This window comes from Lipotes vexillifer, unplaced genomic scaffold (genome assembly GCF_000442215.2).
Source record: "Lipotes vexillifer unplaced genomic scaffold, Lipotes_vexillifer_v1.1 scaffold382, whole genome shotgun sequence".
Taxonomy (NCBI): Eukaryota; Metazoa; Chordata; class Mammalia; order Artiodactyla; family Lipotidae; genus Lipotes; species Lipotes vexillifer.
This window is the reverse complement of record NW_006780611.1, coordinates 367,236-381,481: the sequence shown is the minus strand read 5'-3', so window position 1 is coordinate 381,481 and position 14,246 is coordinate 367,236. Positions and strand designations below refer to the sequence as shown.

Sequence of the window (14,246 nt, the reverse complement as noted above, 5' to 3'; positions counted from 1 at the left end):
CTTTCCCTGGATTGTATGTTATCCAAGCACATGAGTCATTCTGTAGGGCCTTAGGAGAGAGGGCACCTGATGTGTGTGTGGGGACATCCATCTTTTCCTGAAGGTACATCTAGTAATCATTATTTTTGGTCCCCCAGAGTCTGTAACTAACACTGGCAGATACCCATCTGCACTCCTCAAGAGAGAACTAAGGAAGATACTAGGACCTAGATGGAAACTGCGTGCAGGTCAGCTTGTGGAGTCCCTTGCGCCACAAGTCCAAGCGGCCCCACTTCTGAGTCTGGTGGGGCAGGTGGGGTTTTGTCAGCGAAGGGACTGAGCACAGGAGTGTGCGCAGAAGAGCAAAGGCAGAGAGTGTGGTGTGTGTGGGAGGAGAGACTCGGCGTCCTTGGGGCCGGGGAGGCAGCGGGGAGTGCCCAGAGGACCTGGGGGCATGGTGGGAGAGGCAGCCTGGTGAGTGGTGGGCATGTGGGGCCAGCACAGGCTTTAAACCACCGTGAGAGGGGCGTGAAGACGTGTGTCTGTGTTTTGGGAAAGCGAGTTTGACACAGCAAAGACAAGAGGCTGTGGAGGGTGTGGCTGGACAGCTGAGGGGCCTGTGTCTGGGACTCCTGGCCAGCTGGGCTTCATGCACAGACACACTGGGGCTCACGTCACATGAGAAGTCCTTTTCTCTTCTAAATAAAACTATTAGGTAAGTCCCATCTGCTATCACCATGATTTTGCACATAGTGGTCTGTGTAACATTGAAAAGGTAATCTCAGGATAGAGGTGTAACTTTGTTGAAGATGTAGGCTTTATGTTTTTCATTTTGTATCCAGCAGCGAAAACTTTGTTGCAAACCACCCTAGGCCCACAGACTGACATATGAGACTCACTGAGTGCTTCAGACCTTGTAGAGTCCAGGCAAAGGCAGCAGGAGCCCGCAGAGGGTGATGTGGGGTGCAGGGGAAGGGGTGGGTGGATCGAGAGTCCTTAGGTGGCGTGACAGGACCTAGGACTCGGTGTGTGCATGTGAGGGAGGTGGGGGCCTCAGGGACAGCACTGGCTTACTCAGCAAGTGACGCAGGAAAGGAGGGGCCGAGTAGGTGGGGATGGCAGAGGGGCAGAGGGGCAGAGGGAGCTGTCCTGAGAGTGGCTTGCTGAGGTTTGTGCGGGGAGCTGCTCTGTGTCCTGTAAGGGATGGCCAGGCGGGTACGGCCGCGAGAGGAGGCGTAGGAGGGACAGGGAAGCAGAGCTCGTTACTACACTCCCGGGTCCTGGAGGCCGGAGGCACCGACGGCATGCGGGCCACGTGCCGGAAGCCCGAGGGGGGCCGGAGGCAGAAGGGGGAGGAGCCAGGGCAGAGCCGAGGCTGCAGCTTTTATTGGGGTTTCCACGCTGAAGGCAAGGCTGGACAGGGTGAACAGCCTCGGGTCAGCTTGCTTGGATGATTTTGGCGGGCTCTAAGCTATATGGGTGGCTCCTGGTTGCCTGGCCCCTGGCCCTGGGATAATGAAGGCAGTGGAATGTAGTCCCCTGGGTGTGTGTGGGCCCCCAGAGGAGAAGGGCCCCGGGGGGTCAGCCTGCAGGTCACAGGAGTGCTCCTGGGAGCCCTTTGCCATCTCTAGGAGTTGGCCGCCCAGGAGGGGCAGTGTCTCCCCAGTCAGAAAGTTTTTTAAAGATGTCAAAACATAACATACAGAAAATTAAAAATATATACGGTACGGAGACGTCTGGGGAGAGATGCCCAGTGTTCACTGAGGAGGGGCTGGACACTGGGGAGGAGGGTTGTGAGTCGTGCTGTTTGGGTGGAGGGGCATCCCCCGTCGGACATGTGGGAGACCGGCATGTGTTGGCCTCGGAGCCCAGGGGCTAGTGGCGGGAGCCCTGGGGGCTCCCACGGGAGGACAGGAAGCTGAGCTGCCCTGCCGTACATGGGGGAGTGTCCCCTGCAGCCCGGGCCCCGTTGTGGGTGGACTTCGGGACCTGGGTGTGGGGGTTGCTGAGGCGGGTTCGCACCTGGTGGCAGTGACCCTCTTGTCTGCTCGCAGCTCTGTGGCCATCACCATGTTCTGGAAGTTTGACTTGAGCACCACGTCCCACGTCGACAAGCTGCTGGATAAGGAGGACGTGACGCTGCGAGAGTTAATGGACGAAGATGACATCTTGCAGGAGTGCAAGGCCCAGAACCGGAAGCTGCTGGACTTCCTGTGCAGGCAGCAGAGCATGGAGGAGCTGGTGAGCCTCGTCACACAGGACCCGGCCCTGGGCGTGGAAGAGAAGGTCCGCTTCAAGTACGTACCACGGCGCTGGTTGGCCTGGCGCTGGGCAGCGTGCAGGGTGGCAGCGGGCAGGGCTTGAGGACGGTCAGAGCCGGGCTCTCTGACAGGGTGGCTGACCGTAAACGTTTGCCCCGCCTGACATGCGAGAAGGCCCCTCTGGTGGGCTTTGCTCCTGTGATGTTGAAGATTTGGGGATCTCCTGTGTGTGATTCCTCACTCTGGGTTATAGCGAGCTGCACCGTGTTGGAGCATTTGGGGTGAATATGTGCTGAAGAAAGGCTGAGCCCTGACAGGCTGATGGGTGCAGCCTTGGCCCGACTGGTGAAACAGCCAGTCCCCAGAGACAGGCGGCATCTGACTGCTCGACCGTGGGGTCTTGGGCCTGGAGGACGTATTTTGTGTCATTAGTGATCCTAACCATTCTCAGAGTTTTTCCTAAAATGTTCCATTCAACAGTCGGCTGGGATGTTAGGGGGCGACAAAAGGGACAGGGCAAGGACTTAGGACAAGGGTTGGAGTGAGGACAGAGTGTGAACGGGTGGGGCCTCAGGTGACAGGAAGGACAGCAGAGCCGGCCTCTGGCTCTGAGGGTGCCTCTCTGGGCCCGAGCAGGCTCTAGGAAGCGGGGGAGCTGGGGCTAGTGAAGCAGAGGGATTCAGGGCAGACAGGGTGCCCTCAGCTGCTCACGTGTCCCACAGGGAGTCGGCGTGTGGTGGTAAAGTCTTAGTTGGGAAACTACGGCCTTAGGTCAGATTCTGTTTTTGTGAGGCCTGCAAGCTGAGAAAGGTTTTACATTTTTAAATGGTTGGGAAAAATAGAAAAATAATAATATCACATGAAAATGACAAAATTCACATTTCCTTGTCCATCATTTTCATTGTCAAGTCTTGTTGGACACATCCGTGACCCGTTGGCCATGACAACATAGACGTTCTAAAATATTGACTCTCTGGCCCTTTACTTTTTATAGAAAGTCTTTGATGACTTAGGAGGCAAGTAAAGAAGGACGGGGTGATGGGGAGTAGTGCTGCGGTCGTGGTGGTCCACCGTGCCCCTCTGACAGGGAGGCAGCTGGCGCTGGAAGAGGAGAGCTCTGCAAAGAGGCGGGGGCTTGCTTATGGGGGAGCCAGGGGCTTGGGGCCATGGTGATCACCTGTGATAGATCAGAGGCCATCATCCCTGAGATGTGCCTGGTCAGTGCCTCTTATCTCAGCATTGCCATTAATGGGCCCCATTCCTTTCGCTCTCTCACTTCCAAATGTGTCCTGTTGCTGACCCATCGAGGGTCTGCCTGTCTGGAGGGTGTTGGCGACAGTGTGACGGGGAGAAGGGCTGGGGCAGCATGTTGTGGTTCTGGGTAGAGGAGTCCCAGCGTAGCATCAGTGAGCCCGGAGAGCTTTATAGTCAGAGTTTGGGAGAGGGTAGCAGTGGGTGAGTACAAACAAAGCAGACAAGGCAGTGAGAAAACCTTTAACTCTGAGGGAAGGATGCATGTAAGTAAGCAAATAGAACAGTGTTTACATGTTCATACAGAGGGCCACACTGGACATGGATTTAACTAAAAATTGTGGTATAATTTTATATGGGGGGGGAAGGGCAGTGGGGCAGCAGGGCAGGGTGACGTGAGGCGTGCGAGCTATTACCTCTTCATCTTCCACCGCAGGAGGTCAGCTGTAATGCCTGAAATTGCTAGACGAAGACGCGTACTTGTATTTTATTTGGAAACATGGACGTCAGTAATACAAAAAATGCCAGGAGACTGTGGTGACTGTCTCAGGAGTGGGATGTGGGAGTGGGAAAGGAGGGGCTGCCCTTCTTCACGAGCCCAGTCATACAGAGTCTTAAAAGCATTTGTGCGTATCACCTGTTTTTGGTTTGGGGGTTTTTGAAAAGTATTTATGTATTTACTTGGCTGCTCTGAGTCTTAGCTGTGGCACACAGAATCTAGTTCCCTGACCAGGGATTGAACCCAGGCCCCCTGCATTGGGAGCGTGGAGTCGTAACCACTGGGCCACCAGGGAAGTCCCCATATCACCTGTTAAAAAAAGTAAAAAGCTTTTAGTTTAAAAAGTAATTTTAGGGCTTCCCTGGGGGGGGGGGTGGTTGAGGTCCTCCCTGCCGATGCAGGGGACACGGGTTCGTGCCCCGGTCTGGGAAGATCCCCATGCCGCGGAGGGGCTGGGCGCGTGAGCCATGGCCGCTGGGCCTGCGCATCCGGAGCCTATGCTCCGCAACGGGAGAGGCCACAACAGTAAGAGGCCCGCGTACGGCAAAAAAAAAAATTAAAATACCTGGGTAAGTTAGTTAGGGTTATCCCCACTGAACATAAAAATGCTCACCCGTGAGCCATGGCCACTGAGCCTGTGCGTCCGGAGCCTGTGCTCCGCAACGGGAGAGGCCACGACAGTGAGAGAGGCCCGTGTACCGCAAAAAATAAATAAATAAAATAAAAAGTAATTTTAAAATTAACTTTTATTAAAAATTTATTTGCTTTTAATTAAAATCAGATCAAAACGTCCTTTCTGAGAAGAGGAATCGGCTGGGCGGACGGATGAGGTAGCAGCTGAAGGAAGTGGGGTCCAGATCATTTTTTAAAGGTGCCAGAGATACAGATCGGCCCTGTTTCAGGCTTTGAGCCGTAGGTCTCCGTTGAGCCGCTCAGCTCGGCCCTCGGAGCGTGTGGCAGCAGCAGGTGACACGACGGAGAGCGCGGAGCCAGTGCCTGCGCTGCTGGGCCTCTAGATGGCCGCCCCAGGCCGCCTGGGCAGGGCGGCAGCACCTCCTCCAGCCGCCTTTGTGCCTCTGCAGCCCAGCTGGTGTGGCTTTATCCTCGTGGCTGCCGGCTGGTTACGGAGAGACCCTTCCCGAGAGCAGGGAGTGTGCCCGAGCCACACGGGTCCAGAGGAGCTGCCCTGAGTGGTTAGCTGTTCTGCTAAAGCCAGAGGCTGCTCCATGCAGGTGAGACCTCTGTGGAGCAGCCCTGGGCTGGGAGCTGGCCACCTGGTCTAGCCTGAGAACCTTGCGGGTGCTTCTGGCCTTTTTCTTGAGATTCCTGTGCACTTTGCAGAGTTCTGGACTGTTTGAGAAATAAGACAGAAAAGCCAGCAGATGGACCTAAGTTACCACTTCTGTTCCTCATGCTGGTGTGGGGGGATGTTGCTTTAGCTCTGAGTGGAGGGCTTCCTCTTTCCAAATCAAAGTTAGAACTTCTCACCCAGCGGGAAGCAGGGCTGGGTCAGGGCAGGACCCCACCCCCACCCCCACCAACTAATCCTGCCTGCCACACTAAGGGGCAGAGCAGAGAGGACGGCTGAGTCCCTGGGGAGCAGCAGGGCAGGGCCCAGAGGGAGGCGTGAAGTGGGGGAGAGGGAATGAATCCCCGCCATTACGGTTCCTGGACTCTCCCATCCTCGCTCTGATAATTCCTGAGTCCACCTTCCATGCTCCAGGATTTCGTCTTCCTCTTTTTTGTCTCCTTCCCCTGGCAAATCCTATTCTCTGGCAGCTTCCTGAGGAGGTCTGCGTGGGTGGCAAGGTTGGGGCGCAGCCTGAGTGCATCGTTCTCCTTCCTGCTGGCTCTAAGCTCCCTCTGGTTTCCAGTCCAGACTGGACATGCGTCTCCTGAAATTTTGAAGACTCCATAGGTGTCTTCATTAACTGAAAAAAAAAACGCACAGCCTAAAAGCTGAGAATTATGTTTTATTTGGCGGAATTTCTAAGGACTTCAAGCCCTGGAGACAGGACTCTCAGATCGCTCTGAGGGACAGCTCTAAAGAGTGAGTGAGGGGCCAGGATATATAGGAGTTTTTGCAACAAAGACCAGGTAGTCGGGACTTCAAAAGCTTACTGTTCATTAAAGAAAACCAGACATCTTAAGTTAAGGAATTTAGCACTTCTCTGTGTATGGAAGGATGCAAGAGTCTGGGCTCAGGACTTCCCTGGTTGGTGGTGCAGTGGTTAGGAATCCGCCTGCCAATGCAGGGGACACTGGTTCGAGCCCTGGTCTGGGAAGTTCCCACATGCCGCGAAGCAACTAAGCCCCTGCGCCACAACTACTGAGCCTGCACGCCTAGAGCCCGTGCTCCGCAGCAAGAGAAGCCACCACAATGAGAAGCCCACGCACCGCAACGAAGAGTAGCCCCCACTCGCCGCAACTAGAGAAAGCCCACGCGCAGCAATGAAGACCCAATGCAGCCAAAAAAAAAAAAAAGAGGAGTCTGGGCTCACTGAAATCATTCCTTTGATCTGCACCTCAGCTGTCTAGGGCCAGAATCCTCTGCTTTTCCCATCCTTGAGGGTGGCTGCTGTGGCTCGGCCGCTTTTCTCTCTCCCGAGTTCTCTCAGGGCTCACGGGGCAGGGCAGCCGGGGAGGCTCTAGTGGCTTGATGGCTGCAGCACCCTTTGTTTACTGACAGGGCAGCAGCATTTTCCATTCACATCTTCTAGTTCCTAGTTCCAACCCTGCTGCTGACAAGTCTGATGCCACAGGTCTGCAGCTTTCCTTAGGGGCATTTTAGGGCCTTTTCTAATCCTGTTGCTCTGGAATTTCCCAGTAATGTAACTTTATCCCCTGGGTTAAGATAGGGGAATCTCAGAAGCAGCACCAATAATCCAGGAGAGTTTTGTAGTCAAAGAGTTTGGGAGAAATTAGTAGTAAATAAGGATAAAACTAAGCAAACAAAACAAGGAGGAGGGGCTGGGAGTCTCACTGCACTGACCCTCCACCTGCCTGGTGGACACTGTCTCCGTCCAGGCCTCTCTGAGTGCTACAGAACGCAAGTGTGTGTGCCCAAAGCACAGTGAGGCCAAACAAACCGAAACCTCAGAGTTTGGAGCACCGAAAGGTTTTTTTATTGTAGGGCACTGCAGGGAGAATGGGTGGTTCATGCTCAAAAACCCCAAACTCCCCGATTTCAGGGGAGAAGTTTTATAGGGAAAATGTGGGGTGAGGGCTGCGGAGTATGTGGCTTTCTTCTTGTTGGCTGGTAGTCAGGTAACAGAGCAGATGCTCCAGGGATCTTGGGCTCAGCCTGAAGTTACTGTCCTCCTCCTGGATGGAGGCCTTGGTTCTGCCGAAGGGCTCACAGATACTGTTATGTGTATCCCTCGAGGAGGAACCGGGACCTGCACCATTGGTTCTTGGCTGCCCCTCCCTTGTTTCTTCAGCCCCTCCCTTCCCTGATTAGTAACTGTTTGAACCTGCCCTTTGGAACGTAGGGAATGTCAGGGAGGCTGGATGAAGCCTATCTCCTACCAACAAGAAATAGTGGACACAGAAAGGCTTTTGTGCCCTGGAGGGCTCCACAGGGTCCTTCTGGGTTTCATGAGCTGTGTCTGGTTGCCCACCCTCCTCCCCCAGGACCCTGAGACACAGACCTGCCTCGTGCGCCTGGCCTGCTTCCCTGGCCGCCCACCCTCTAGGTTCATTCCTCTCTCGTCTTTTCTTCTTTGCATTATGGCCACAAACCTCTATGCTCCGTCTGCCGTGTTTAACTGGAATGGCTATTCCCTGCATAAATTATATAAATTACTAGAGCAGTGCCTGTTTTTCTGAAGAATAATTATAAAATACTGATAGAGATCTCAGTCCCTCCACCTAGATGCAACCTTGTCTAAGTACAACAGCGCCTTGTGGCTCAGCTTGCCACACACGTGCACAATTCGTGTGTTTGCGCGTGCGCACACGCAGAGACGATGGGAGCCTTTCCATGTGCTCTGTGCCTTTCTCTGGGGCATGCTTCTCCCTTGTTGCTCGGCGAGTCTTGTCTTGTTGTTTGGAGGCTGGCAGGCACCTCTCCGCCCGTGTCCTGTGGGGCCTCGTGCCGGCCTTGGGTGCTGCACTCCGAGCAGGCTCTCTGGCCTCTGCCCCTGGCGGCCCTGCACTGTCTGCTGTGCTGGTCACCGTGGGGCATGTCCACAGTGCGGAGCTGCCCCATCTCATCCTCGCCATGACCCCATGAGCTGGACGCTGGCCACACCTCGTCTGGGCCCCTCTGTGTGGATCGGGCGTTCGCTCATACCCGGCTGCCCTCTTGGCTTCAGAAGGCCCTCTTCTCTGGGTGATGGGGAGCACCCACCCCACAGCCAGGCTGAGATCCTGTCCCCTCCCCTCCACGCTGGGCCGGCCGCCAGGCCCTAGCTGACCACAGTGACCACCTGGGGTTAGGCCCTTGCTGGGGCCGTATGGGTGGCTACCAGGAGCCGTAGGGTCATAGTGGCTGACCTTGATCCCGGACTTACTGTGTGCCAGGCACTGCTGCTCTGCTTTATACACAGCCTCGTGGGGAAGGCGGACACTCAGACCTCCGTGTTCAGATAAAGCAGCCTAGACACAGAAACGTTAGGTAAGGTGCCTGAGGCTGCACAGCATGTCCCGTGTAGCTTGGTGCCAGGTGTGCTCCAGGGCAGTCAGCCCCACAGGATACTCCCGCCAGGTTCCTGCCTGCTCTGGCCCTGGGCACCCTCAACTGTGTTCCCAGATGTGCTGAGTGTGGCACCAGGCATTGTCACTGCACTGCTATGGTGGGCTCTGTCCTGGATGCAGCAGGACATTGGGTAGGCCTGTCCCAGGACCACAGCAGTGATCCCATGTCTGTCAGAGGGTCAGGCAGGGAGCACAGTGGTATGGGATTACACGTAATGGGATCAGGATTATTTTGTGTCTGATCTTTTTTTTTTTAAAGTAAATAAATTTATTCATTTATTTATTTATTATTTTTGGCTGCATTTGGGTCTTAGTTGCTGCGCGTGGGCTTTCTTTCAGTTGTGGTGAGCGGGGGCTACTCTTCGTTGTGGTGCACGGGCTTCTCATTGCGGTGGCTTCTCTTGTTGCCAAGCACGGGCTCTAGGTGCGCGGGCTTCAGTAGTTGTGGCACGTGGGCTCTAGAGCGCAGGCTCAGTAGTTGTGGCGCATGGGCTTAGTTGCTCTGCGGCATGTGGGATCTTCCCGGACCAGGGCTCGAACCTGTGTCCCCTGCATTGGCAGGTGGATTCTTAACCACTGCGCCACCAGGGAAGCCCCTGTCTGATCATTTTTATCAAATGAATAGTACATTGTTTACATATATTGATATATCTTAATAATAATTTGCCTGCATAACACTTCAGAACTGGTACTGCATTGTAAACTGATGATGAAGCATCTCTTCAGTCTGGGAACAAGCTGGATCTGTGCTTGTTGACATGTGGGGTCAGGAAAGGCGTGGAGAGGGGAGGATGAGCCTGATGGAGGTGAGAGACATGGCAGGTGAGTACGAGGGCAGAGGAGAAGCCAAAAGATTAGGAAAGGTTCCGTAGAGAATGGAAATAGAGTCAGAAAATGTGGGATGTCAGAGTTTAGGGTATGAGGATCCAGAAAAAGGTATGATAAAAACATTGAGGTTCTAGTAGTCAGAAATGCCGGTTGGTCACAGAATAATCACATTTTTATTCTGTTCCAAGGTCTAGCCATGTTTGGCTTTTGCCTGTGGATCTGCTTCCTAAGAGGCAGATTATTCAAGTAGCTTCCTGAGCGGTGGGGAAGTCTCATTCACCACCAGTTGCTTGCACTGTGCCCCTTCAGGTACCCAAACACAGCCTGTGAGCTGCTGACGTGTGACGTGCCGCAGATCAGTGACAGGCTGGGAGGGGACGAGACTTTGCTCAACCTTCTTTACGACTTCTTGAACCGTGAGCCACCTCTCAATCCTCTCCTCGCCAGTTTTTTCAGCAGACCCTTCTTTACGACTTCTTGAACCGTGAGCCGCCCCTCAATCCTCTCCTCGCCAGTTTTCTCAGCAAGACCATTGGCAGTCTCATTGCAAGAAGAACTGAACAGGTACTCATCCGCCAAGCCCGTGAGATGTGGGAGGGAGGCGTGGCTGACGCCATCGCATCTTGCCCTCAGCCACTGCTGTGCGACCCGTGCATCAGGCTGTGGGGGGCAGGCTTCTGACTGTTCTGTGGGACACACGTGGAGCAGTGTGGGCTGCTGCTGTGGGAGCTGGGATTTGATTAAGAAAGTGGCTTCCCAAGAGAGACTTCCTCTGGCCGGCTCTGAAATAAGCAGCACCTCTGCCACCCCTGGGAGCTGCGCAGGGCCCCAAACTAGACCGGCTCATCCTGTCACTGACCAGTCATGGGTGTGAGATCCAGGACATGCCTGCATCATGGCAGGACATTAGGGTGTCTGCTGCTGCATCTGTGTGGGTGGCGGGTGCCTGTATGTCTAGGGCACTTATTGTTTCAAAGCAAATTAAAGGAAATGCCTAGTAATAGTTTTCTGTAAAGCAGGGAGTGAGCTCGTTTCATTCAGCTGGAGCGTGGGCCTCCTGGAGGCCACATTGGCTCCGCGGTTGCTCCGGCCTTGCATCTGCCCTGGCGTGCTTCAGCAGCGCACACCATAGATGGCACAGAAGGGCCATGAGGTTTGCTGGCGCCTGTGCCTGTTACCTGCTTCAGGAGGCGGTGTTGTCAGTCTTCTTTCACCTTTACCCCTGCTCGCCATCCCCCAGGCACTATTTCAAAACAAACCCCAGACGGCATGTCATTTCTTCTGTCAATATTTCAGCGTGTATCTCTAAAATATAAGGACTTCCTTTTCTCCAGGCATTGCGCCACATGGTCGTAACTAGGATGTACGTGTGGTCAGCTTGAATGGCTGAAGTGAGAGTGGTTGAGCCAGTTTGCAGTCCCAGCAGCAGAGCATGACAGTTCCTGCCCTTCCACTTCCTCTCCAGCCCTGACTAATATTATCAGTCGGTTTATCTTATCTCTTCTGATGGTGTATACAACAGCATTGTGCTTTTAGTTTGCATCTCCCTGGTGACTAGTGAGGATGAGAACCTTTTCATATATGAATTGGCCATTTAGATGTTTTTTGTGTGAAGTCTCTTGCCCATTTTCTATCAGGCTGTCTCTTCTTTTTTCATTTGTAGGAATTCTCTCTATTTCGTGGATACGAGTTCTTTGTTGAGTTGTTTTTTTGTGGGGGAGGGCGGCGTGCCTCGTAGCTTGCAGGATCTTAGTTCCCTGACCAGGTATTGAACCCATGCTCTCACGTAGTGAAAGCCAAGAGTCCCACCCACTGGACTGCCAGGGAATTCCCCCTTTGTTGATTTTGTGTTGCAAACATCTTTTCCCACTCTGCTTGCTGGGTTTGGTTTTGTTTTTTACTCTCTTAATGGTATCTTTTAATGAGCAGAGAGCCTGATTTTCATATAGTCCAAGTCATAACTCTTTTTATTTGTTTGGGGTTTTTTTGTTGTTGTTGTTTTGTTAAGAAACTTCTGCCGACCTGGAAATCATAAAGATAATTCTCTTACTGCTCTTCTGTGTTATCTTTTAGAAGCTTTATTGTTTTACCTTCACATTCCTACCTGCAGTCCACCTGGAATTGATTCTTGTAAGTGGTGTAAGACTGAAGTGTTTTTTCATATGGTTATTGTCCAGCTGACCCAGCACTGTACTGATAAGGCCGTGCTTTCAATTGCTTCACAGTGTCCCTCTTGTTATAAATCAAGCAATCACGTGTGTATGCGTTTCTGTTCTACTGTCCTGTTCGTAATTATGAACACAGCACTATTTAATTACTGTAGCTTTGTAAGTTTTGATGTTTGATAGAATTAGTCCTCTCACTTTGTTTTTCTTCAAGGTTGTTTTTACTCTTCTTTGCCTTTTGCATTATTTTAGGATGAACAAATTTTAGAGTGAGTTTGTCAGTTTCCACATTCTCCCCTGTTCCCCAGAAAAACCTGCTAAAATTTTGATTAGGCTTACATTTCCTATAGATTGGGGTTGGCTAATTATGGCCCACAGGCCAAAACCAGCCTGCCCCTATTTTGTAAAAGAAACTTTATTGAAACACAGCTGCTCCCGTTTGTTTACATATTATCTATGGCTGCTTTTGTGCTATAGCAAAAAGCTGAGTAGTTAGGGCTTCTTTAATTTCTCTCAGTAACCAAGTTCTTTGGGTAGAGGTCTTACATATTTTTCATTATGTTTATCCTTAGGTACTTGATATTTTCATGTTATTCTAAACAGTGTCTTTTTTATTGAAAATTTTTGTTGAGATAATTGTAGATTCGCATGCAGTTTTATGAAATAATGTAAAGCCATCTCTTGTACACTTTGCCTGGTTTCCTTCAGTGGTGCCATTTTGTAAAATGCTAGCAGAAGATCGCAACCAGGACGTTGACATTTCACTTGCAGTCATTTGTGTGTGTACGTGTGTTAAGGTCAGTACAATTTATCACTTGTGTAGGTTCGTGTCTCCGCCGTCAGTCAACATACTGGACGGTTCTTAAACCATAAGGATCCTTTGTGTTGCCCTTTTATAACTGCTCCCACCTTCCTCTGGCCTCTATCCCTTCACCCATCCCTAACCTCTGGCAACCACTAGTCTGTTTCATTTCAGAAATTTTGTTTTTTCAAACTGTTGTTTAAATTAAATCATATAATGTATAGCCTTATGGCTTTTTTTTCTAGCATACATCCCTGAAGAGTCATCCAAGTTGTTGTATGTATCAGTAGTACATTCCCTTTTATTGCAGAGTGAGTAGTGTTCCATGGTGTGGATGGAACACAATTTGTTAAACCATTCACATGTTGAAGGACATCTGGGCTGATTCCAGTTTTTGGAAATTATCAAGAAAGCTGCTGTTCTAATAATTTATATTCTTTTTACATTTTTTTTTAATTTTTATTTTTGACCATGCCGCACGGCATGCGGGATCTTAGTTCCCCACCAGGGATCAAACCCATGCCCCCTGCAGTGGAAGCATGGAGTCATAACCACTGGACTGCCAGCGAATTTCTTATATTCTTTTTTTAAATCTATGTATAAGATCATACCATCTATGATTAATGACAATTTTATTTTGTCCTTTATAAATCTTACACTTTTAGTCTCTTTTTCTTGCCTTGTTGCATTGTCTGGAACCTTTAATACATTGTTGAATTGAAGTGGTGATAGTGGGCCTCTGTTTTATTTATTGCCTCTGAGGAAAGGCTTTCACTGTTTTACAATTAAGTATGTTTGTTGTGGAGTCTTTTTGTTTGTTTGTTTTTTGGGGTTTTTTTTGTTTTTCTTTTTACGGTACGCGGGCCTCTCATTGTTGTGGCCTTTCCTGTTGCGGAGCACAGGCTCCGGATGCGCAGGCTCAGCGGCCATGGCTCACGGGCCCAGCTGCTCCGCGGCATGTGGGAACTTCCTGGACCGGGGCACGAAGTCCGGCAGGTGGACTCTCAACCACTGTGCCACCAGGGAAGCCCCATATTGCTTTCTTTTTAAGAATTTTTGTATCTGTGGCCATCAGTGAGATTGGCTTATAATTTCCTTTCCTTTTCTTTTTTGTTTTTTAATTTTTAATGGGGTATAATTGATATACAACGTTGTGTTAGTTTCAGGTGTACAGCAAAGTGAATCTATTATACATACACACATATCCACTCTTTTTTAGATTCTTTTCCCTTATAGACCATTACAGAGTATTGAGTAGAGTTCTCTGTGCTGTACAGTAGGTCCTTATATAAGTTCCTTTTTTTAAAGTGCCCACATCAAGGTTTTGGAATCGAGGTTTTATGTCCGCATACAATGATATGGGGTATCTTCTCTCATTTTATGTTCCCTGGAGGAGTCCTGCATAAGATTGGGGTTATTTTTCTTTAAATGTTTGATAGAATTCACTAGTAAAGCCTTTAGAGCCTGTAGTCTTCTGTATGGGGAGGCTTTTAATTAGAGATTTTGTTTCTTTTGACGCTCTAGAACTCCATATTTTCTCTTTCTTCTTGTCAGTTTACGTGAGTTTTTCAAAGGAATTTTTCATTTTTCCAAATTTACAGAAATTGGCATAAACTTGTTCCGGATAACCTCTTGTAATGGTGTTTATATCTGTAGGGTGTGTAGGGATGTTCCCTGGAGCCTTCTCTGCTGTTTTCAGTCTTTCTCTCTAGGAGTTTAATCACGCTTTTCAAAGAACCCCTGCCCCTGCCCCCCCACCCCCC

At 50.9% G+C, this 14,246-nt stretch overlaps 1 protein-coding gene across 1 annotated transcript in view; it reads left to right on the top strand.

Moving 5' to 3' along the window:
• Positions 1-2,049: 2,049 nt before the first annotated feature.
• The window catches only part of PPP6R2 (protein phosphatase 6 regulatory subunit 2), a 39,669-nt gene continuing 27,472 nt past the window's right edge, over positions 2,050-14,246 (top strand). The window contains exons 1-3 of the mRNA XM_007454080.1: positions 2,050-2,276; positions 9,826-9,968; positions 10,037-10,080. Of these exons, the coding sequence (XP_007454142.1) occupies positions 2,050-2,276; positions 9,826-9,968; positions 10,037-10,080 (414 nt within the window). The remainder of the gene's footprint in view (positions 2,277-9,825; positions 9,969-10,036; positions 10,081-14,246) is intronic.